Genomic DNA, 25,723 nt, shown 5'->3' on the forward strand with positions numbered 1-25,723 from the left:
AACCTTTATTTCATTTTATTTATTTGTTCAGAAAAATAGGAGTGTTGCACTGTCTGTATAGTTTGAATCTGTGAGAAAGTACTGTATGTATGTGTATACAATTCAACGAGTATGTTTTTGTTTATTCTAATCTAGACTTTTTTTGTTTTCTTCAGCTTATGTGCTGTAACTCCAAGCAGAAAAATGTTAGGTTATTTCAGACTCGACATCTGTGCGAAAATGTTTGGAAGGATTCTGTCCTTGTTTGTTGTTTCGAGAAAAAGAAATGAGAATAGTTCAAATGGAGAAGAAAAGTTTCTCATCCCCAATTTCGACGATGGGAGGTATCTTGCATGACCTGCTTAGCATTTTATTTTAAGTCGAAAACACTGTAAAATAACTAAAGATCATGGTGCTGGGTTTATTAGACTGCACAAGCTGAGGCAGTTGTTTTATATTAGGGTTAGCAGATTACCACCTTATTAGAATGCACTGAAAATCAATTGTGTTACCATTATAACAACTGGAAAAATGGAAATAAACAACTGGAAAATTGGTTTGCTTGTGTGTGTGGGTTTTTTTTTCTTTTCTTTTTTTTTTACCCATCTTTTTTCCTTATCAAATAAGATATTTTTAGTTTATCTTTCTTGACCTTGAACAACTTTGGACATTTTTACTGATTTTACATATATTACCAAAGACTTTGAAGGGTTAGTTCACCCAAAAATGAAAATTGTCATCATTTACTCACCCTCATGTCATTCCAACCCCGTAAGACGTTCATTCATCTTCGAAACAAATTAAGGTATTTAGAAAAACTGATTTCTCTCTCTATTGAAAGTCTGTTTCACCAGAACTGTTGACGCCTTTTTAAAAAAAGTTCATAAAGGACATTTATATGCATCGAGTGGTTAAATTCAAGTCCTCAGCTGCTTTAAATGATGACCAGATTTACCTTTATTCACATATAAACATTGATCAGAGAACATCTAAAGCTCAAATGTATACTTCTCTAAGCACTAACGATTTGGTAGAATGGACTTTTTAATGGAAGTACAGTAATCTCAGGTTTCATAAAAAAAAATAAAAAATTGTTTTGAAGATGAACAAATACGAGTGTAAGTGATAACAGCATTTCGATTTTTGGGTGAATTATCCATTTTTTTTATTTTTGAAATGTTTGATAGAACATTTACTGTTATCAGTAAGTAGGCTTTTATGATTCCGTTTTTATATCACTCATTTTCTTACTTCAGACTTTTCTTGATGCATTATAACAATTTATTATGTTGTCGTTTGAAATGAAACACCCATTTTTAAAGTCCTCTACTTTGGCACTTTCTGCATTCAGGAATCAAAACAGAAAAAAAAAATGACAACATGAACATACAGTATGTGCATACTTTAAAAACAAAATACTTTAACACATTCAAGTATATGTCAGCCTTAGTTCCATCATCTATTTTATATAAAGACACTCATTCATTGAGTGTTTTAAAAAAACAACCTGAGGAAGCTTAAATAAATACTAGCCTTGGCAATCTTGCAGCTGAAATAATCCTTCAATATAGTTGAGATTTTAACAGTTGTACAATTGGACAGTTGTACAGTGTCTATGAAAAGTTGTACAATAAGACAGTTTGGATGGTATTACCTCACCTAAACCAAAAAAGGTATTTTATTCTAGTGCAATTTACTTACAATAAAGGGATTTGCTGAAGAGAGTTTGGTCTGTGAGGTCTGATGACTGAACAGTTGGAAGTGTGAGGCACAGTGTGACGGGATGCAAATTCTATATGGTGACTGGTTTTAAATGATGAAGAGTTTGACTGAAAAAGGATTGTGTGATAATTTCACCAAAACCCCAAGAGACAGTTCAGCAGGACATCTTTCATGCCATGCATTAACAGGAAATGCCATTAAAATGACCTGCCTTTGTGAGACAGTCTGGTCAGAAATGTCATGCTTTGGTATTGTCTGTGCATGTTAGGTTATGCAAGTGACTGGAAATGCAAGCTAATGGAAACTGAATGGCATCCTAAAGGAATAGTTCACCTGAAAATGAAAATATTGTTATTATTTACAAAGAAGAAGTGGCAAGTTTGACATTAAGGTGTTCTTCACACAAAATGTGCACTACTTGTGAAGATTTTTCAAAAATGATCCCTTTGTTCTCTGCAGAAAAACAGCATATTGGTTTGGAACGATATGAGGGTGAGTAAATAACCAGTGAATTTGTATTTTTGTGTGAACTATCCCTTTAAAATGCAAGACTGAAGATCAGGGAGAAAAGTGTAACCGCTACACATGATCAAGTCGCTGTAACAAAACAGCACAAAATTACCTCTGAATACTCATGATGCATGAGCAGAGAGGTTTTTCGAACAAACACATATTCTCTCAGTGTTAAATCAGGAGGCCTGTAAGAGGGCCAGTCAAATTTAGCTTGTCCTGGTTCCCAATGTCAGATCTCCCAAAGTGGAGAAGAACTCCTCCATCTCGTTCTGAAGCAAGTGGTTGCGGGTCTCTGCGTCCTCACGGGCTCGCTCAGAGTTGCGGAGTTTAATTTCCAACATGCAATACTTTTTCTTCCCCTGGTCCAACTCCTCTTCTAGCCTCTCGATTTGGTTATGCATAGTGACACTTGATTCCTCTAGCCTTAGAAAAATTAATTATAGGAATTAGATTTTAACATGAATGCCAAGTACTCTATGTGATATAGGAAATACTAAGAAAACTCCATAAAAAATAAAAATAAAAAATTATATATATAATTATATATATATGTTCTTTTCCCAAAATATTCATACATTATAAAACTTTTTTTATATATATAAAATCAAATATCAAATAAGAATGGAAAAATAATAAATGTTGTCAAGCTGGCGTATAAAAGAGAATCCTTCTCTGGCCAACTGAGAATTCACTGTGAAGGTTAGGATCATGATTTTTCAGAACTACTAGCACACAAGTGTATATTAGCACCATCTGAAGCATGCTCTTGGCATCCGTTTGGAACCAGAAGCAGTAAATTGTGATGTCAAACTGATATCAGAATTGTTAGTTACTTTTTTTTTTTTATTATTAATTTTTGCAACCTGTCACTCACATGAGATTACATCAATTAGTGACAACAATAATCAGTTCTAGATGGATAAAAATTCAGTTCCGTCATGCATTTCTTCTTGTTCGAGAAGCAGTTTCACTAATATATGTCACAATAGAAAATAAATGACAAAAATGAAATGAAAAACTTTATCTTTGAAAAAGATCTTAACATTACTGGAATGATTAGAAAGAGCTGACTGCTCATGTCTTGAGCTTAATTTAAGTGTTTCAAGTAAACTTTACCTTCTGAAGTCTAAAGACAAAATACATTTCATCAAAGTGCTGTGGATTTCAAACATACCTTCGTATCTGTGATTCGTAGTTGACCTTCTGTTTCTTTAACTCGTCTTTCAGCTCAGTTACCAGACTGTTAAGTGTTGTCTTGCTAATGTCAGTATCTCCTGTAACGTTCACCGCGTCTTCTCCACTTCCATTCTCACTACAGCCTGCACTGCTCACACACATTTCAAGTACTTTGCTGCTCTTAGTGACCCCCGAACTCCTGTCCCCACTTTGACCTTGGACAGAGCCTCCAATTGACCAATCCACTTTTTCAGAGGGGTCACTACCCACAGAGTCGTCCACTAAGATCTCACAAGAGGACGTGGACCAGGGCGTGCTTGCTACACTGGGTACACTGAGACTCGATGAGGACACGTTGTCGTAAGTGGATAGACGGTGCGACAGGACTGAATCCTTGCCCATGCGCTCTCCTGATGATGTACGCCGGTGGCTGCGCAGAGAGGAAAGCCCGTTCATCAACCAGTTGCCTGTACTGGGCAAGGTGGACACATCCACAGACGAGCCCCCAAATTTAACAGGTTGAGCGCGTACCCCTCCACTCTTGAAGGAGTATTTCCAAGAGGGGAGGGATTTAGCCTGTTTGCTGGGGCTGACTGTCACCCCAGCTTTTCCCTGAGGTGTCATTTTGGCAGTGGTAGGAGCACCTGTATTCATATCTAAAGACGTGGCACTGCCATACACACTCTCTGCCACTTTGGACGTCTGGCTCGGCGATGAGCAGTTCAGCAGCTCCTCATCGGAGATCCACTCTGCCATGCCTCGCTGACCCTGAAGACAACTTCTGGTTTGCTCAGAAGATGCATCTCCCTCAGTCCCCACATACAGACGCTCATGTTCACTGATCAACACCGTCATCAGGTGCTGAACCTGGGAAGTTCCTATAAAATTAAAAATAAAAATAAGTATAATCAAATTGGCAGTACGAGTCATTTCAACTTGAATTATTTTAAATTGATAAATATTAATATGGCAAGACTTACTTACTTACCTTCCATCATTGAAACAGGGTCCTCTACTTTAGGCCGAAGGATATTTGGTCCAAAAACTGTTGCAAGGTTCTGAACGCTCATCTTGTTCTCATTCGAATGTGACTGCACCTCATCTAAGAATCTACATTAAACATACCATGAATACAAGAGACATTCATTCATCATTCATTTAAATCAGTAATGGAATCATTTCAACAACATCGCCATGTACAAGAAAACTGATAGTATGCTATATTTTCACTTACTTGCAAATGTACTTTAACAAATTATAATTAGCCTGAGGAAGAGTGTTTACTTGGTTCACAAGCTCACTGAGACCCTTTAAGAGACACATGGGAAGAAGATCCATTACAAATCCAGGAAACAAGAATTTTTGGTAAGTGAAAATGCAATGAGCCTTTTAAAACCATCCTTGTGAAAAAGAAGTAAGTTTAATAGGACTGAATGTGCCCTTGTAGTGTACTAAATATCTTAAAAGTATATTTTTAAAAAGCTGTACTTGCAGATAATATTTGATTACTGAAAAAAAAAGAAAAAAAGAATTTAGTGAAACACTTATATTGATGTGTTGACTAACATACTAAAACACATGTAAAATACTTGATTATAATTTTAACTGCAGTGGACTTTTTAAACTACAATGTACTTTCATAGTACATTGAAAGCTCATTTATTTTAAATTTAAGCATATTTTTGTTTACTATAAATGCTTGTCAGTATATTCATTAGTGCACTTATTTTTAAACATATTTCAAAGACAAGGGAAATTATGAAGCTACATATAAAAAAAATTTACTTAAGTGCACTTAAGTGGTTCAAAAAAGCAATTTCAAGTTCAACTAATTGCATTTAAAATAATTTTGCAATATAATACAATAATGTTATATTTTTTAAATAACATGCAATTAAGTGTCTGAAAACATTACATGCAGTACACAATATACTTATAAGTATACTCTTTAAAAATATATTATTTTCATAATAAATACTCCTAAACTGTATCTCTGTATCTGTAAAAATGTATCTCTTTTTTTGCAATCATTTTTTTTACTTCATGTCATTGAAATACTGATGTATAGCAGACTCACCACTTCGTCATCTTTTAGCAGAAGCTGTGCACAGGTTAGAAAGTCTTCATATTTGTTAAAGGGGATCACAGGCTCCGGCAGCTCCCTGAGGTAGAGCTTCAGGAGGGACGCCACTGTGTGAATGTCAGTGTTACTGCAAGAGGTCACATACAGGTCAGGGGATACACAAATACTTCAGTTTAGTTTTCCTGACTAGAAAATTATGGTAACCTGTTCCAGCACCTTTATAAACCAGCAGAGATATACAGCAGAAACTATAAACTGGTGGACCGAAGCATAATGTTTAAAACATCTTAATTCTCCTTCTCAGACTGAAATCCACATCAGTCTAAATGGTTTCTTATAATCAGTTACAAACCTGATTCCAAAAAAGTTGGGACACTTACAAATAAATTGTGAGTAAAAAAAGAAATGGAATAATTTACAAATCTCATAAACTTCATTCATAATAGAATATAGATAACATATCAAATGTTGAAAGTGAGACATTTTGAAATGTCATGCCAAATATTGGCTCATTTTGGATTTAATGAGAGCTACACATTCCAAAAAAGTTGGGGCAGGTAGCAATAAGAGGCCCGAAAAGTTAAATGTTCATATAAGAAACAGCTGGAGGACCAATTTGCAACTTATTAGGTCAGTTGGCAACATGATTGGGTATAAAAAGAGCCTCTCAGAGTGGCAGTTTCTCTCAGAAGTCAAGATGGGCAGAGGATCACCAAATCCCCCAATGCTGAGGCGAAAAATAGTGGGGCAATATCAGAAAGGAGTTTGCAAATTGCAAATAGTTTGAAGTTCTCATCATCTACAGTGCATAATATCATCTAAAGATACAGAGAATCTGGAACAATCTCTGTGCGTAAGGTTCAAGGTCGGAAAACCATACTGGATGCCCGTGATCTTCGGGCCCTTAGACGGCACTGCATCACATACAGGAATGCTACTGTAATGAAAATCACAACATGGGCTTAGGAATATTTCCAGAAAACATTGTCGGTGAACACAATCCCCCGTGCCATTCACCGTTACCGGCTAAAACTTTATAGGTCAAAAAAGAAGCCATATCTAAACATGATCCAGAAGTGCAGGCATTTTCTTTGGGCCAAGGCTCATTTAAAATGGACTGTGGCAAAGTGGAAAACTGTTCTGGTGTCAGACTAATCAAAATTTGATGTTTTTTTTGGAAAACTGGGACACCATGTCATTCGGACTAAAGAGGACAAGGAAAACCCAAGTTGTTATCAGCGCTCAGTTAAGAAGCCTGCATCTCTGATGGTATGGGGTTGCATTAGTGCGTGTGGCATGGACAGCTTACACATCTGGAAAGGCACCATCAGTAGTGAAAAGTATGTCCAAGTTCTAGAACAACATATTATGCTCCCATCCAGACGTCGTCTCTTTCAGGGAAGACCTTGCATTTTCCAACATGACAATGCCAAACCACATACTGCATCAATTACAACATCATGGCTGCGTAGAAGAAGGATACGGGTACTGAAATGGCCAGCCTGCAGTCCAGATCTTTCACCCATAGAAAACCTTTGGTGCATCATAAAGAAGAAGATGCGACAAAGAAGACCTAAAACAGTTGAGCAACTAGAAGCCTGTATTAGACAAGAATGGGACAACATTCCTATTCCTAAACTTGAGCAGCTTGTCTCCTCAGTCCCCAGACGTTTGCAGACTGTTATAAAAAGAAGAGGAGATGCCACACAGTGGTGAACATGGCCTTGTCCCAACTTTTTTGAGACTTGTTGATGCCATGAAATTTAAAATCAACTTATTTTTCCCTTAAAAATGATACATTTCTCAGTTTAAACATTTTATATGTCATCTATGTTGTATTCTGAATAAAATATTGAGATTTGAAACTTCCACATCATTGCATTCTGTTTTTATTCGCAATCTTTGCAGTGTCCCAACTTTTTTGGAATCGGGTTTGTAGTTGGACCTTCCAAAGAAAGCTACTTGTCTGGATTTGACTTCTGCTACACCTTGTGTGATACTCTAATTAATAATTTAAACTTGGCAATATTTCCTGCAAATATGATTGGCTTTAATAATAAATTGCTTGTGTTATTCTTTATTTGTATGTCACTTTGAATAAAAGCATCTTCTAAATGATTAAAAGTAAAAGGATGTTTCGAACTTGTCTTACCTGTCAAACAGAGGCTTATCCCCACAGTCGAAAGCATCCTGGAGTTCTTTGACCAGGTTGGCCTGCCCTGGCATCCTAAAGAGACCTTCCTCTTTCAGACCCTGCTCCCGTATGAAATCCACACACTGCTCCACCAGCAGAGGGGCCAGTCGGGGTCCAAACTTTCTCTCAGACTGTACTGTGTCCTCCAGGTGCTGGCCAAAGATACCTACAATAATACAAGCACCATAGAAACATGTTAAAACAGTGATATTGTATAAAACACATTTGTAAACCTGCCAAGACACTATCAAAAAATGCTAGAAATCGAAATATGTTAAACAAAATTCAATTAAAACTTCAAAACTGACTGTGTCAAAGAATATACAGTGTCCTATTGTACCTTGCAATACATTGGCTCTGCCTTGTATACTACAGTCTTCAGCAAACACACACAAGCCACGATGAGCGAACAGACAAGACAGAGCTTTAACTTCAGGCGTGAGGCACATGACAGATCCCTGCTGGTGTGGGCAGCAGTCCACTTCAGGCACAACTGAACAGTGATGCATGAGAATGTGAGTGAGTGAGTGAGTGAGTGCACACCTGTTTATGCCCTCGTTCATTGTAATGGGGGGGGTAAAAATGTGGGATGAGCACAAGTGATCATGCAGAGAAGTATCATATTGCTTAACCCATCAATGCCCAGGTTTAACCCAGCGATGTCTTGATTAGAATTATTTACACAATGATTTAAATACTGACTATTTAGGATTATTTAAATAGTCAAATGTAGTGATTGTAAAGTTCCACAAGTGCTGATATACAGTCCAGCAGCACTGGGACCATTCTTAACACTTCTGCCTTATTGTAAGGATTTTAGGACTATGTATGTAATATTATAGCATGAATTTGCATATTATTTATGGAGTTTCCATTTTCTTTTCTTTTTTAAAGCAATTTTATTTAGTGCTTTTATAATGTTTTTATTTATTTTGTTTTAATATTTAAATTTTACCTTTAAACAATTTTTATTTCAGTTTTAGTCATTTCAGCTTCACTTCAACTATTTTGTTTCAGTTAGTTGCAAAAGCAACATTTCAAGTTGCAAAGGCAACATTTCATATGCTATTTTAATGTTAAGTTAATGTTTTTGACCTAAGGTATATTTGATTCAATTTCGGATTTATTTCATTTAACAAAAACAAATGTTTTAACAGTTTTAATTTAAGTATTAGATAACAAACACAACACTGTTTTAGGCAGGTTACATCAAGACAATATAGGTGGTGGCAAGTATCTGTATGAGTGAGTCATATAATCATTCAGATAACCTTTCAGTTCAAAGCAGTAATTTATTCAGGAACAAATCACCATGTACTGTGCTGAGAATTGCAAAGGCTTTGTGTGGAAATGTGACTGAAATGTTTTATTGAACTGTCACAGATCTTGTCATCGGTCTGAATTTCAAAGTCAGAAATAACTTAGTGATAGTTAATGTAGTCTTATAGCATCCAGTAAACCAATAACAAGACTGAAATTTACAAGTACATCGAGCTTAGCCTCCCACTTCAGCCAAAGTCTTGCGAGGTGAGATTTGAAGTTTAAGGCTGAAACTGAGAAGTCCTGTTGGTTGTGTCATTATAAGTTATGCTGAGAACTGCATTCTTATTGGGACACAACAATCTTTCTGTGCCGTGGTGAATATTGAATATCATTAAAATGTTATTAAAATGTTTGCCGTAATTCCAGACACCCCAAAATATTCTGTTATTAAATACCTGTAACCCAATACCTAGACACTGTCATTCAGACACTGATAGTGCTGTTGTTATTTTAGTGTGCCTGTACATCAGCCATGCAACATGATATAAACTGTGTGCCAGATTAGGTCACTCACTCTACACAAATAAGGTCAGAAAACCAGACATATACTTGCTAGTTTAATTTCATTTTTTTTCTTGACTATGTTGCCTCATAAGATAGAATGCTGCCTTAAGTCTTATTTGTGTGTAAGGTCCAGGTAAATAAGCTACCTCCTCCAAAGGGAGCCCAGATGACACGTCTAATGGCTTTGACCCAATCCTCCATGTCATTCTGGGAGTTTGCCATGAGCAGAAAAGCCTCATGGCTGAGAGCCGATCTGTCCTTCTCTGCTGTACAGCCTATGAAGACACAAACACACAAAAAAATACAAATAAATCATTTGATTGGCACTGATAGCATTCAGCATGTCAGAGCCCCCTGCCACTTGAAATGACAGAAAAATACCAAAAATAATTAATAATTCTATTGCTTCAACTGTATTTATTAGAACACTTGAAAACACATTTCATAATTATTTATTGAAAATCATTAAAAGCACATAATTCTAATGCTGTGACATTATATAATTCATTATTGTTGGTCTTTGAACTATTTATCATGGTTTTCACAAAAATATTAGGCTGCACGATTGTTTTTTAACATTGAGCAGCAGATCAGCATATTAAAATGATTTTTGAATGCCTTGGTGAGCATAAGACAAAAAACAAAAAAATCTTACCAACCCTAAACTTTTGAATGGAACAAGATATATAAGGAGAAATCAATAGACATTAGAATATCTGTATTATAGTAAACTTATTTATATAACAATACTGTCTTATCTCAGATCTGCACATAGTATGATCGTCTTTACAATATTTTATAGTAAATTTACCACTAGATGGCACTAAAGCCATGGACAAAACTGCACATGGACAAAACACTGATTTCTCTTTATGACATAATCCTACATACATTACCAGACATTAACCATAGCAGCACAGGGGAAAATTGGTATTTTGTTCTTAAAGGAAGGACATCAGATTAACTGAAATGTGCCATGACAATTGGAGAAGCAATCTTTTGAACTGATTATTATTATTTTTATTTTTTTGTCATTCTGTAATTCAAATGAAGTAATGAACTAGAGTTGAAGAGTTCAAATTCAGTTGATTTGCTTTTGGGTGGTTTTCAAAAGCACTGAATGCCGTGTTAAATTCCTAGCATTATGGAACTGTGACTTATTTTCATTTCCTTCCATATTCAGCCCTTCCTCTTCTTCCGAAAATATCCACAGCATAAATTCTGTTCTCTCATATTTTTTGTTGATGGATGGTTCCATTATCGGTCTGAGCCTCACTGCAGAATGAACAGAATATTGTCAGGTAGCTTGTGGCTGCATCAGACAACACACATAGGATTCCCTGAGGAACGCCTGACTGTCTCTGTCTGCACGTCTGAAAGACAGTAGGAGTGGGTGGTGCATTGCCTCTGTGCTTGTGCCCTTGGCAGATGCAGTTCCACTGCCAATCTCACACATGTAATGGCAATAATCAAAGGCCAGACTTAGTAGAGAATTGAGTGTGACCTTTTTTTTTTAGAAGACACAAGCTATTGATTCTATAATGTACTGACCTTTATTTCTATTTAGAAATGGGTCTTCTGACCTTGATTTAGTGGTGTGCGATAATGTGATTTTTGATCGTGGATGATTTAAATCTCTCCACAATCTGCTTTTGAAGAAATATCATAATATGGCGCTACAGCACACGGTGACGAGTGGGGCGGGGGTGGGGCCGAGAGCCGTGGGAATGGACTAAGGCCAGTGGAGTGATTGGAAATGAGCTACACCTGCTCCACTCACCGATCTCGAGTCCCAAGGAGGAGATCAGAAGGTTACAAAAGAGGAGTGACGACAGTGAAGGATGAGAGAGGACCAGGCCTGGGTTTTATTTTGTGTTATGTTTTTGTTTGTGCGTGGCAGTCGTCCGTGAGTTTATTTTATTACTAAAGTTTTGATTTAAAGGTCCGCTGGTTCCCGCCTCCTTCTTCCCGTGAAGTTTTTATATTGTTACACACACATTGTAACAGTTGCAGTCCTGCCGCCTCTGTCTGAATATACTGTACAACGAGACATACATTCACATCGAATGTTAACTCAGCGGTAGAGTTACACTCACAGGACACTGCACTCGCAATCACAAAAATACATTATTTGCATGTGCTTTAAAGCCTTGCTGATCATTTAGACATTTTGCTCTGACATGCGCTTTTTCTGAGCGCGTACACCTGAAGGGAGCACACAATAAGAAGCCTGTCAAACAGCACCTGATGAGTGGACTACGATATATTTTGCATCGGATTGCACTAATACTGTTGAAAACACACAATGTTTATGTAAAATCACAGTTGGTTATGTCCAAAGTGAAAGTTAACAGTTGCAAGAAATACAGATGCATGCAGCTTTTAAAGTGACAGTAAACTTGCCTCTGCTTGTCATTACAATTCTGCTGTCCCAAACGTTTATTCATTGCTTTATTGTGCTGAAAACACACAAAAAAGACATTTTAAAGAATGTAGGCAACCATAACCAAACTGGTCCCTATCGACTTTGATAGTAAAAAAAAAAAAAAACTAACGAATGTTAATAAAACAACAAAACAGAGAAAAATCTCTCCCTCTTGACTGAAAAACTTTAATACAGTTGCTTTAATAAGAATCAGTGTATGATATTTTTATATTTGTTCATTCAGTTTCTTGAATGCTACTCCTAAATACACATACTGTACCTGAAAAAAATAAATAAAATAATTGTGATAAAATCGTGATTCTTCTTAAAAAGAATTGTGATGATATTTTTGCCATGTGTCCAAGCCTATTTTGAATGTAGATTGTTTTTGCACATTTGCTTACACTATAACAGATAGAGAAAGGTGTAACTCTCATTTTGTGTTCTGTTCATTTTGAACCGGAGAGGATTTTCTTTTTCCCAAAGATGCTAGTATGTCATCAAATTGGACTATGACTTACTGACGGCTCGCATGCGCACTAATAGACTGAATATTTGTTCTGGTGTTGTAGATACATCAGCCCACAGATTTTGGTTCTTCTTGAATCCTTAAAGCACAATTGGACAACATTTTCATTCTGTACTAATGCAAGGCCAAATTCAAGGTCAGGAATCATCACTCTACAGTACATTCACAACATACTCTCTAATATCTGGTAATTTTGAATTCCCGGGATGTTAGATGTCCTTGAAAATCCCTTATCTGTTCCCAAAGCTAGGCTAAACTGCACAACATTCTCCTAGCGTGCATATCCCAAACAATGATTTTACTATGACATTCAGCATATTTTCACGGGAAGGTCATGGATATGGACTATTTATAATATGAAGGACTGAACAGTGATGTGCAAGTTTAGCATTCCGCTGGTGGTAAGAACTAAACAATGTCATGCCTTGCAGCCCACTGTTTAATACATGATGCATTGTTCAAGATAAAACATGTACTGGTGAATTTCATCTCTTTGGTAGTCTTTGCCATAACGAGCTGAACTTTCTTCACTAATGTCCCATTAGTTAACCACTTCAGCTGTTATTTTGATTTTTTGAGAATTAGGCATATGCAATATTGGACCCACCGGTGGGTCCCCAGAGTTGATGTGGTTAAATGTGTCATATCATTGTTTTGTTAAATCTTTGTTACAAAGATTTCACATCTTGAATGAAATCATATCAATATAAGAACTCAGTCAGCAGCTTTTACTGGTGGCAGCTGCATGTCTTCCTCTCTCATGTATCAGAGCAAAATGGGAGGCAGCGCAAAGCCCAAGGGACAGTGTGCGGTTTGGCCAGTAGTAGACTGGGAGGATATCCAGCACGACAAGCCTGAGGCTTTCAGATGAAGGTCTTTATTTTAAATCCAGAACTTTGCAGACACACTTGCCTTCAGAGGTGAAAGTCTGACAGCAGGATAAAGTTCAGCAAAACATCATTCAGTTTTTTTCAGTTAATGTTCATTCAAATAATTATGAAGCTTTATATAGTATCATATACTTTATTTAATATTGGTGTATAATAACATCTGTCTTATGACTGTCTCTCTCTCTATATATCTAATAAAAACTAAATTAATAAAAATATATATATGTAGAAACCATTTAATCGAGCCCCACCAACCAAAACACCCTTGCAAATATCTAGCAGAAACCACATAGAAATGCCTTAGTAACTGTTTAGAAACCATTCAAAGCACCAAAGTAACTCACATCCCTTTAACACTGTATCTAATTTAATGTCTCATATATTCAAACTACACAAGACTTTGAAACTTTTTTTAAACTTCAGATGAGAGAACAACAACTTGTCACAAGCATTTTAAGTTTAAAAATCTTTATTTTTTTTCTAGTTGTATTGTGTTGCCTGAAGTTCTTTGCAGAAACACAGTCTGAATCTAGAACATTATTAATGTTATTAAGTAAATTTATGTTGTGTGTTAATTAAAAATGTATTTCTGTAAATTATTTGCAAAGTTTGTAAAGTTCTTTGTTACTCATGTTTTTGCAAAGCAAGTCTGCACTCCCTGGAAACTATTACCATAAGGAATAGAGGTTGTTGTTGGGAACTGCTTCATGTGATCACGACATCTGTAAAGGCAAATCAGTATATCACAAAGAAACAGCCATATTTTTACCATCACAATCATTTAAGAACTTCATACGAAATGAATGTCATTACTCCAGTCTTGAAATGTGAATCGAAATCAACAAGGAAAGGGTTAAAGTGTCAGTTTCAGATCAGAGAGCAGACAAACACCTTTCAGCATGGTTCAGGCAAAATTACAGGCCCTCACATTTATGCAAGACTACCTCACCAGCAGAAGCTCCACTCCTCACAGCCTGTTCCAAAAATACACGGCTCACAAAGCCACAGCTTCCTGGATCTTTTTCATGCATTTGACACTCCAGATGTTACAGTCCTTACAACCCACAGCTGCATCCAACATAGATGATTTACAGGTTAAAAAACAAAACTCCCATCACCCCTAAATTCCTATCCTGCTATAAATGCCTCACTGTACTTTCACCATGATAAATCTCGTCTATCGATCCATAAAACTAGTCGTCTTTATGAGAAAAGTGTTTCCTTACCCTTAGCGTGAACAGATCGGTGCTCCTGCAGCTTGCGGCAACAGAGACCCATATTGGCACACGGGCGCATAAGAGGGCAGCGCTAGAGCTGTGCCATGTTAGTTACATCTCTGGCCCTCCGGGAAGGTGAGTGTGTGCCAGGGGTGTGGGATTGATGGAGAGAAAGCATAGAGAAAAGATAGAAGAAAACGTGTGCATGGGACAGAGAAAAGTAAAGAGAATGGGAAAGAAAAAAAAGTGAAATAAAAAACGCAAAGAACCCCACAGTACCATCACCAACAGAAACCTGAAAAACAAGTCCTCCGTCTACTTCATTCATTCATTAAAAAAAAGAGTTGTTGTGTTCTCTTTCTTTTCTATATTTTTCTTCCCCGCCTCCCTGGTCTGTCAGACTCGCCCTCGCTCAACCTCATGAGCAGAGCCACCACAGTGCTCATCTTTGCCAAACACTGCAACCCCCCCCCCCCCCCCCCCCCCCCGCCCCAAACACAAACACACCCAGCTAATCAATTTGTGTGTGTGTGTGTGTGTGTGTGTGTTTGTGGTTGGGGGTTGATGTGATTTCTAATGGGGGGCCGGGCAGTTGAAAATTTCTGCAATTCTAACACAGAAACCTCTGCATGTTGCCTGGATCTTTTCCCCTATTAAATCTAACAGCTTATTAATTAAAACTTCCTCTCTTTGAAGACATTTCGGAAACCACAAGGGGCTTTGTGTGTTACACAGAAGCTTTTATTGTACATTTCCAGAAGGCTTTAGATCAGAGCTTTTAATGTACCAAACTGCAATCTTCACAGACAGAGCATGATGCTTCTGTCAGCTGTAAGAACATGCTCAGATCAGACCTCCCTACTCCAGTCTGCATTTGTGCTTTTTTGTCGAGAGCAAGAGTAAATAGAGCCATTGTTTGAGTGACTGATATAACAAGACCATGGAAAGCGGGTTTAGTTAACAAACACCGTCCGTTATATGGAGAAGCTCACGGTGTCCACCGTGCAAAAGGATTATAAGGGCGACAATAATAATGTGATGGTGTAAAAAATGAAGTACGGAATATAAAGGAAATACATAAATGGAGGCCAGTGCTGAATCTCAACAACTAATTCATGCTTCATTCTCAGCAGAGGTTGCTAAGACTTGCCTTTTGTTTGGCCTATTTTTAAGAGCTATTCTTTCTCTAACTCCTAAGAAGTGTGCAAAGACTCTCAGAGACGAGGGATTTAGCCTTTATTCACTTTAAATCTTAATTTCAATAATCTGGGATGCAAGACCACCAAGACACATCAGAGGTTTTGTGTCCACTCTTCATGCAAAATAATCAATGACTAATCAGTTTTAATAAAAAAAAAAAAAAGCATGAAATAGTTTCACTTATTTATATGAACTCACATAATCCATTGTGAATGCCTTTTGAAAATACAGGAAAATCAGTAATATAGGTTACACTTTATTTTAGGGACCAGATTCTTACTATGAACTAACTATTGACCATGATTTTTGCCCCAATAAACTCCTAATTTGCTGCATATTAATAGTTAGTAAAGTAGTTGTTAAATTTAGGCATGGGGCAAGATTAAGGGATCTAAAATATGGTCATGCAGAATAAAGCATTAATGTGTGCTTTATACTAAGCAGCCAGCATGCTTAGTGATATGCTATCTAAAGTGTTACTGTAATATTTTGAAATATTATGACTTATTATTTCAAAATAACTTTTGAATGGTGATGGTAACAATGATTTTTTTTCTTTTTTTTTTTACCTTACGTTCCATTATGAACTTGTTCAAGCTTAGATTTTGCTTCAGCATGAAATTAATGTATTAAAGTCAATTAAAGTATTAAAGTCTCAAGAAAGAATACAGACACCTCAGTCCTGCATGCCAAGTGAAACCACGTGCTGGTGTAATTCAGGGGTGTCCAAAGTCTGGCTCACGGGCCAAATTCAACCGTGGATGAATTTCAAACGGCCTGCAGCTTGTCGATTAAACTATATTATAAGTGGCTCACCAAGCTTAGTTTACAAATAATGCAGTTTCACAATGTGACCACACAAGATTTTAGGCCAGATGTAGCAGTAAAAAGCAAGTGACAACAATTTTACAATTTTAAGTAAAACATTTTACGTCAAAGACGGGAGAGAGTCAGAGCATTGATAGGCACCTAAATAAAATACCCCAGTAAAAAGACAACAGCATTTCACTATAACATCACCAAAGCTATATAAACTTGAAAACACTAGATGAGTTTCAGCTGTCATGCTTCAAAATACTTAGAGTGAATGAGATTTTCTAATATTTGACAGTTAATGATTGCTCTCATAATTTTCAACACAAGCAACTGTGTCACTAAATGCATCATGAAGATCTCATTAAGCATGCGTCATTGCTATGGACCACACAGGCAAATACATATCAGTTTCACCCATTTAGTCTTTATTTTAAATCAAGGACCGATTGCATCAGCTTATGTTGGCCTGACACTCCATACTGAATTCAAGGTCATCTAAGGTTGCATCCTTAGCTTATGAGATATTCGCAAAAGAGGTATTTGTTTATTGTGAATTCATGTTCGCTAAGGTCCATTAAAAATCATCAAAAATCTGATTTTCAATATGGTCTCAGACTTTTGTACCTTACTAGATGGTCAGTATTTTGCACATGAATAGATTTTAGTCTTCACAAATGTCCTTCACGTATCCTCAGAGGACACCTAATGCCCTCTAGTGATTAACTCTGGTAATGAGGAAGCAGTATTTCATCAGTTACAATATGCAAGCTCCCACTCAGAGCATGCAAACACAGTGCTTCTCCATTGTATGCCTCCTTGAGTGATGATTAGGACGAAGAGTATAAGTAAGTATCAAATATAACATGCATAGATTATGCCCTGGTGGCACAAACCATTAAACGCTTAAATAAATCAGACCACAGAAGATTTGGGTAAATTTAATTATCTCCTACCTGGAACTATTTCAAAAAGATTCCGCCCAGGTTCATCAGGATTGGCTGTCAGCTCGTTGACTTGACTACCCTGCAATGGGATACATCCCTGGAGCGAAAAAGATAGAAAAGATTGCTTTAAACAGTAAATATGTCTGAAGGGCACATTTTTTGTGTGTTTTACATCATTTTAAGATGTTTTATCTATTAAAACATTAAACAACTGAACAATTTCTCTTCAGGGATAAGTGGAGTGTGTTCCATTAGGCTGCTGGAATTTGATAATTGATTTGTGGCGCTAATAAGCACCCACAGGGGCTCACCTTCAGGGCAGATAAGGCAGTGTGGGATTATAGTTATCAGTTGTGTGCATGGCCCAATTTTACGCTGTAATCAGCAATGCTGAGTCATGCATAATTAGACCCAACCACAGTCAAATCATAAATTATGTACCAGCCTCCCTTGGTTCATCCTCCATTTTTCGCTGCCCCAGCATTAACACAGAGATGCAAGTTTTCATTGCTCAACTAAAATTCCTCTCTGCCATTCAGCTGCAGTTAAATGAAATTTCAGAGGGTATGCATTGATAAGGGTAAATGCTTATAGGGTTACCCACTCAGATGCAAGATGGGCACATTTCTGCTGCAGAGATCGAATTAAGCTGGGATGGAGATGGGGTGGGGGTGGGGGTGGAGAAAGAGAGCAGGAGCATTACAGGGAGTTTACAGGCTCTGGAGGAGAATAATACCAGTTAAAGGATGGATGAGCCAGTGTCAGCGGTATATGCTGAAAAAAGTCATGCTACATTAGGGGGTCACAGGTCAGCTGCTCTGAATCCACTAAATCCTTTGACTTACACTACAGCCAAGCAGGGCTGGGCATGCTGTTTCCAAATTAGTTTGTCAGGGTAACAGCATGCTGATGTCATCCTGGTGTAATGGAGGCAGTGAGGAAGATACAGCTGTGTTCCTACAGCTTCACTGACAGGGGAGAATGAATCGCTAGCATATATATAATCTTCAATTAATAAATATTTCTTCAATTAATAAATATTTCTTCAATTAATAAGTCTCTTATGCTCTGCTAGGCAGAATTTATTGGATCAAAAATACAGTAATAATTATTTAATATTTTGAACAATATAAAATAATTGTTTGTGTTTTATTATAATTTCAAATGAAAAATCATTTTAATATGCTGCTTTGTTGCTCACAAAACATCGACATTGCTTTTGCTGCTTAATGTTTTTCTGGAAACTGTAATAAATTTTTTCAGGATTCTTTGATGAATAGAAAGTTCAAAAGAACAGCATTTATTTTAAATAGAAAACCCTTTTGTGACATTATAAATGAGTTTACTGTCACATTCTATCAATTTAATGCATCCTTAATGAACAAAAGTACTAATTTCTTAAAAAAAAAAAAAATGTTGTTATGGTAGTGGTTGTTGAATGGTAGTGTACATGTTTATAACAAATGAACATATAGTGTCCCAAAACCTCAGATATTCAATGCAATTAAATTCATAACTGCCTGAATGAATGCAGTTTTGTCTCTCTCACTGATTCAGGTCGAGTCTAATAACCTGTAGATGGTGTGAATCATGGGTTAAGGGGTTGAACTTGAAAACAGTAAAGTCATTTGTTATCTCACAATCGATGCTTAAATCAGTAAGATAGATAAGGTATAGATTTTTTAGAGGTTATTGATCAGATATGAAATAAAAGGTCATGGTCCCTTATTTTTTAAACCTATTTTTTGCAACATTAACTGTCACATTGTTTAGACACAATAGGGTCAGAATTTATTTTGATCAATGTTGTTGAAAGACAGCATTATATTTCAGATAAATTATATAATAATAAATAATCAGCTTTTATTTTTATTCTCAGGTTGTCTGTCCTCTTCCAACTGTACCTGTGGTTTGGTTTCCTCCTCATCTTTGTAGAAATAAAGGTGGTCAGTTCGAAGCACGAACCAGCGCAGCTGCCAGTTCTTCATGATGTTGCGTTGTTTCTTAAGCCAGCCCGCTTTCAATGGCCTGTCTTGGAGACTGGGGGACGATGGCCTGCTTGGTCCTCGGGAGAGCTCCCCCATGACCATGCTCTTAGACCTTGCTGAGAAAGTAAACACAAACACATACATTCAAACATGTTAGGTTAGATTTCATGTCACATTTACAGTAGATTCTCATTCTGCTCATCTAAACCAAGTGAATTAGCCTCCACTAGTCTGGACAAGTATATACACAGAACGCACATACAAATGCATAGATGCATAGACAAGATGTATCATGCATGCCTTATGACAGGTTTGTCAGTGATGCAAAGCCCATTTTTTAGCTTATTCATGAATTTAAATTCCCCTTGTGTTGACCAGAGACAACCACAAACCACAGCAAAGCAGATCAGATTGGGCAGCTGTTTTGGAGAGGCATGTCCAGTGTCACAAGCAGCTGCTTAATGCTTGTGGGCCGGAAGGGGGAAAAAAATCAATCCTTGCTTTCCTGTGTGCTGAGAGCAGCAGGAAAGCAGTAAACATGAGAGTGCACTCTCAAGCTTTCTTCTTACAGGCTTGTTTAGGATCACTCTGGATTTTTTTTAGCCTTTTTTGTGCTGAGAATATGTTTTAATTTATTGGATAAAATATTACTATTATAGATTTAAAATAAAACAAATTAAACGTAAAAAAATTCTAAACCATATTAATTTGTTTTCATTTGATCACATTTTCACAAATAACTAAAAAGACATATAGAATGTTTAATTATTTTACTACTTTCATTTAAATGCAAATGTAATGTAATTTTAATGCTAATAATAATTATTGCAATTATATTTTATTTATACGCCAATATTTACTATAGTATAATATATTAAGGAAATAAAATCAATATTATTTTGTCCTTTCTTCAGCTGAAATTCTTTTTTTAAATTGCTGAATGTTTTTTATTTATTGGAAATATAATTATATTATTTTAATATAATATGATAATCAAATTTCCAATATCAGTTTCCATCCTGTTAGATTTTTTAACATCACTGTAATGAACACAAGCCAGTTCCTCAGTGACATCATCATCCAGGATGTGATGTCATTTTTGGTGGAAAAACATCAACACAAACATTAGTATTAACAATTGGTTTCATCCTTTTTAATTTTTTTTTTATTTTCTGAATTATTTGGTTTGTTTCACTTTCTGCCCTATTTTATAAAGTTACATTATATATATATATATATACACAAAATATTAAAATTGTTACAAATATAAACCAAGTATTTAAACATATATATACATGTATAAAATTACTGTATACTATTCAATAAAATTATAATTATAAATATACAATTACAGTTCATTAAATTATAACTCAAGTATATTCTTGAGTTGAAAAGGTACTACATTACAGCAATGAACCGACCGCTCCTCAGTCTGAAGGGCTGCAAATGCTTCCACTCTGATTAAATGACTGTAAGTAATGGAAGCCTTATCAGTGTTAATGTACACCCCACAGCCTCATGGAGAGAGAAAGAGTGAGAGAGCACAAATGGGAGGGAAGAGGGTGGGAGAAAAGCCCCTAAAATGATCTAGCCCTTTGAACAGCAATCTCCAGGGACACACACAATTGTGTTTCTCCTTATTACCCACAAACCTATAGCAGTCAACTCTCAATAACACACAGGTTGCTGACCATTAGACCATTCAGCATCAGAATTTTCCTCCATTTGTCTGATTTTCTGCTCTTGTGACATGTTCAGTCTAAAAATACTGGAAGTCTGACCAGGCCCATGCATATTTCATTTAGACTCATTTTTGGAATGACAAAAGAGCCTTTTTTTATGTGTCTGCCCTTTAAATATTCTTTCAGGCCTCCGGTACTTAATATGAAGACTTGTTAAAAATCATCAAGGATTAATATGAACAATTCATCTCTGCCTGAAATGTTCATCCTGCTTAAAATAGTCCCGTAATAAAGAGTTTTGTACAAGACATGTTTTATGAGGACACCTTGAGAATGGCATGATAAACAGAATAATAATCAGTCTTGTGTAGCTCCTAGATGGTTTGGATTATTTCTTAGTTCTACTAAGGGCTTGAATCCAGTTCTATTATAACAATCTTGCAGATTACAGTAAGCAGTAAAAGAAATAAGCAAAATGCAAGTGAATAAATAGATCCATCATGACTTCATTTTCCCACTGGTAATATGTCGAAAAACATCAAATGTTAACATGTAATGTAACAGTAAAGGAACATGTACAGTAAATAAGTCAAATTAGACATATTTAAATATATAAAAAATACGCTACCTGTCATACGTCCTGATAACCAATTACACATATCTACAGCACAAAACTGACAAAAAAAGGCAATTGTCGGTCCACCTAATATTCTGACACACAGAGTGAAATATCACTGCAAATGAAACCTTGCAGTGTCTTTGACTTTGCTTTGAGTCTGCTGTGCTGGAACCCAATACCCTCATCAAAAGTGACACAATCTATATGCAAGATGATAAATGCAGAGCCCAGCAGACAGACAATGTGCTTCAAATGCTCCTGTTTGCTTTATGTTGCACAGCAGGACAGAAATCAATTCACAAATAGCATTTTGCTGATGAAGCAGACAAGCCTATTCTCCAGGGGAAATAATCTGGAAAACCATTAAGTTTTTATCAATTCAACTTAAAAAATTATATTGCAACCTGTTTTGTACATGGACCTGAATGATGGCAACATTGTACAATAAGGTTCAATCCATTGCCATTAGTTAATGCATTAGGTATAATAAACTAACAATGAAGTATATTATTAGTTCATCATTTATTAATGTAAGTTAACATTAATTTACAAATATACTGTTGTTTAAATATAATATTGTCCATTCAAAATACTATGCTAATTTATACAGCTGTTAAAAATGGATTAGTATATGTGTAGATTAACATTAACATTAAGTGTTGATAAATGCTGCACAATTATTTTTCATTGTTAGTTCATGATACCTAAAGCATAAACTAAAGTTAACTAATTAAAACGTATTGTACAGTACAATATGATCAATAAACGTATAAATGTACATACCAATACTGTATATACATTTAATTTACATTATATGACATGTACAGTACAGTAGGCTACAGGCTATTGACAGCAAGCTTTTACTCATGTAGGTGAAATAGTTTGGTTATGATTTATTACACCTGCAAGTCCCTTGATTCTAAGTGTTGAAACTACAATTCATCATAGACCAAGAATAGAATGTAAGTAGAGTAGAGCAGAGACTTTTTGTCTCTGTCATGTACTCTACACTCTTGAAAATAAAGGTTATTTATTGGCAATGATGGTTCTAAAAGGAACCTTTAAAAGTTATTTATAGTTAAATAAAACATTTTTTTCTATTAAAATGTTCTTCACACTAAGAAAAAAATGGATCTTTTAAGAACTGTTCTTTGAGGAACCCAAAAATCATTCTTATGGCATTGCTGCAAACACCACCTCTATTTTAAAGATTTTATAAAAAAAAAAAAAAAAAGTAAATCCCACTATGAAACATCTGGCATCATCAGCAGGTGTCAGGATCCGAATCATGACTTCCTGGTTAAGGAGTGTGACACAAAGCCAAAGACCACTTACACTCATTAACCACTAATCAAGCTGAAAGATGTTACAAAGCAACCGCCCAGTCTATTGGATCACTGCCATGGTCCTCAACAACACATCACTGAGCTGTGAGATCAGCGCACTAGCGGAGCAGGAGCCAGTACTGAGCGCAGCTAATACAGAATTGGGTGTTGCTATGGATGGGAACGCAGGACACTGATGCTGAGAAACAGCAGTGAGAATTAAAGGTCTTACCTCTCCTGGACTGTCTAATCTTGGGACTTAGCATGGTGTTCATCGCTGAGCAACACTGTCCTCTATCCACATGTTGGGATCAGTACTCTCCTCTCCTCCTGAGCCTCGCCCTGTTGCACCTCTTCCGCCTGCTCTGGACAGCATCTGTCTACCTCCCTCCCTTCCTCACTCTCTCTCTCCCCCCTTTCATGTCCCAGTACCCCACTGCACAGAGCAGCACACTTCCCGGGCCCCTCCCACCCTCATCATGCAGAGGCAGCTGGAGAGAGACCTCTAGCACACGCTCAGATCCACCCTTACCCATAATGCATTATTTATCCTACACCACCCAAATTAATTCCAATTTGGACCAGCCATTAAAGGCCTGGATGATTATACTCAGTGATTCAGTGAAGCAGAAACAGAAGGGCTTCTGCCATCTCTCCCCCTTCGCTTTCCCTCCTAATTGGTACTTTGGTATGGTGAATGTATCTGCATGTGCTTGTGTGTACTATTTTATGTTCTTCTCTATTTCTCTCCTTTAGTCCGTGTTCACATTTTCAACTTCCAAAAAACAAAACAAAAAAGGTTAAAGGGTTAGTTTGGCCAAAAATCTGAATTCTGTCATTATTTATTCACCCTCATGGGTAAGTAAAAACTCGTATTCCTTTTTTCTTTTTTGGAGAATTTTCTGATATTTTCCATATAACAAGCTCCAAAAAGAATTTTCTGAAATAAATAAATAAGAATTAGAAATATACTGTACTGTAAAATTCATTTAGCTATTTTTATGATGATTTGTCATTTTTGGAGGTGACAGACACGGTCATCATGTAATTTATTAAAAGAACTGCAAATAATTCTAAAGACAGAATTATAATAAAAATAACACCATGGGCATGGAAAAACATGAGCGTGAGTTAATAGCTTATTTTTCTTTTTAGGTAAACTAATCCTTTGAATTTTTTATTCATCCTTCATTTTCCTTTAACTGTCTTCATAGGATCTAGTAGTTGCTTTGATAATGAATTTATTTAAAAAATGGTTTCCTAAAGTCAATTCCCAGTAACACTGTTCACACAGTGTCCATTTTACACATAGTACATTTCACAACAATCTCAACAGTAAGAATGCTGATTGCAAAACTACATGGTGACTGTATGTCAGAATTTTTTGCTGAAAGACTCACAGTGACAGATACTATATAGACAATTACTTATTAACAATGAGGCATTCCAAAAAGCATCCACAATATACTCTATACTGTACAGTCATAGGTCATATAAATGTTATGAATTTAAGAAAGATTTTGCCATTCATACTTTGTCATACACATCAAATTGTTGCAATCAAACTACCATAAAGAACGCTTTCAGTCAAATAAGATGATAAAAAAACTCACTTAAATACCTAAGAATCTCCATCGTCTCTCCATCGCAGTAAACACTCCGAGTTGTACATCAGGGCTTACAATGTAGCATATTCACGTGAGGCATTTGAAACTAACTGCCTCAAATATCTATATAAGTAAAAGGAGAACTAGTTATAAGTGTCTACTTATAGAGACTCCCACTTAATATCTTAAGAAACTGAGGGGAGGAGGATTGGCTAAGAATTTATCACATTTAATAAATCCACATCTTAAAATAAAATAAAAAAAATGTTTCACATAATCAAAAAATAACGCGTTTCTCAGGACAAAATTCTACCTCTAATACAAACACTATGAGATCAGAATTTTTACATTCACTACTCTAGATTAACTAAATTCTAGCTAAAAATATGTGCTTGACTGCATAATAAGGGGGAAATTTCCAAAAGCTGAGAGGTGTAAAAATCACAAGGTTGGTAGATTGACGGAGACAAGGAAATGACAACTGCTAATGCAGAAGTGAAAACAGCAGTGTGCAAGTGCCTCTTATTATGGCCTTATATGTCATTTAGTTAAATGTTTTCCTACACATACTAGTGCTGATTAAACAAATGCAATAAATGAAAAGCAACAATATCATGTCGAGGTTTATTGCTGCTCTTTTGAAGAGTGATTTGTATAACAGCATTACTTTATGGAGTCGAGCCAAGGGTAGTGTAAAATGTGTGACTGCCCTGGAAAAATCATGTAATATTAAGTGTAAATACTGATTCTTTTTGACTTGGAAATCTAAATGTTTCAAAATGTAATTCAGACTCCAAGTATAAGCCTGTAACCTTTTATTAAAATACAAATCATCCTGGCAGAGTCTAGCGTGGGACCAAATAAACTAGCAATTAGACTGAATTATCATTTAATTTAATAATAGATATAGAAGTAATAAAGAGGATCACATGATTCACTGTGAAAGACTGAAGAACAAATGCCTCATACAGATAAAGAGGTTGTATA

The 25,723-nt window shown here is 36.1% G+C and overlaps 1 protein-coding gene across 4 annotated transcripts; it reads right to left on the bottom strand.

Moving 5' to 3' along the window:
• Window positions 1-1,195: 1,195 nt before the first annotated feature.
• LOC132110611 (rho GTPase-activating protein 22-like) lies at window positions 1,196-25,074 on the bottom strand. Of its 4 annotated transcripts, none has more exons than XM_059517343.1 (10): window positions 24,751-25,074; window positions 19,420-19,619; window positions 17,525-17,612; window positions 9,641-9,769; window positions 7,626-7,833; window positions 5,468-5,600; window positions 4,625-4,698; window positions 4,379-4,500; window positions 3,389-4,268; window positions 1,196-2,637 (listed from the first exon to the last, which is right to left on the bottom strand). In XM_059517343.1, exons 1-10 carry the CDS (start codon window positions 24,773-24,775, stop codon window positions 2,421-2,423), a joined length of 2,076 nt encoding a protein of 691 aa, XP_059373326.1. In that variant the 5' UTR covers window positions 24,776-25,074; the 3' UTR covers window positions 1,196-2,420. The 4 variants fall into 4 exon arrangements, with proteins under 4 accessions (XP_059373326.1, XP_059373327.1, XP_059373325.1 ...); XM_059517344.1 differs by having other exon boundaries at window positions 24,743-25,074; XM_059517342.1 differs by lacking the exon at window positions 24,751-25,074 and adding an exon at window positions 23,362-23,494.
• Window positions 25,075-25,723: the final 649 nt, after the last annotated feature.

Source organism: Carassius carassius, chromosome 30 (genome assembly GCF_963082965.1).
Source record: "Carassius carassius chromosome 30, fCarCar2.1, whole genome shotgun sequence".
Lineage (NCBI taxonomy): Eukaryota > Metazoa > Chordata > Actinopteri > Cypriniformes > Cyprinidae > Carassius > Carassius carassius.

Coding starts and splice junctions, on each gene's coding strand:
- LOC132110611 (XM_059517342.1), bottom strand. CDS start 23,404: ATGAACACCATGCTAAGTCCCAAGATTAGACAGTCCAGGAGAG. Junction 7,834..9,640: donor CTGGGCTCCCTTTGGAGGAG/GTAGCTTATTTA, acceptor GTATTATTGTAG/GTATCTTTGGCCAGCACCTG. Junction 2,638..3,388: donor TACGAATCACAGATACGAAG/GTATGTTTGAAA, acceptor AATTTTTCTAAG/GCTAGAGGAATCAAGTGTCA.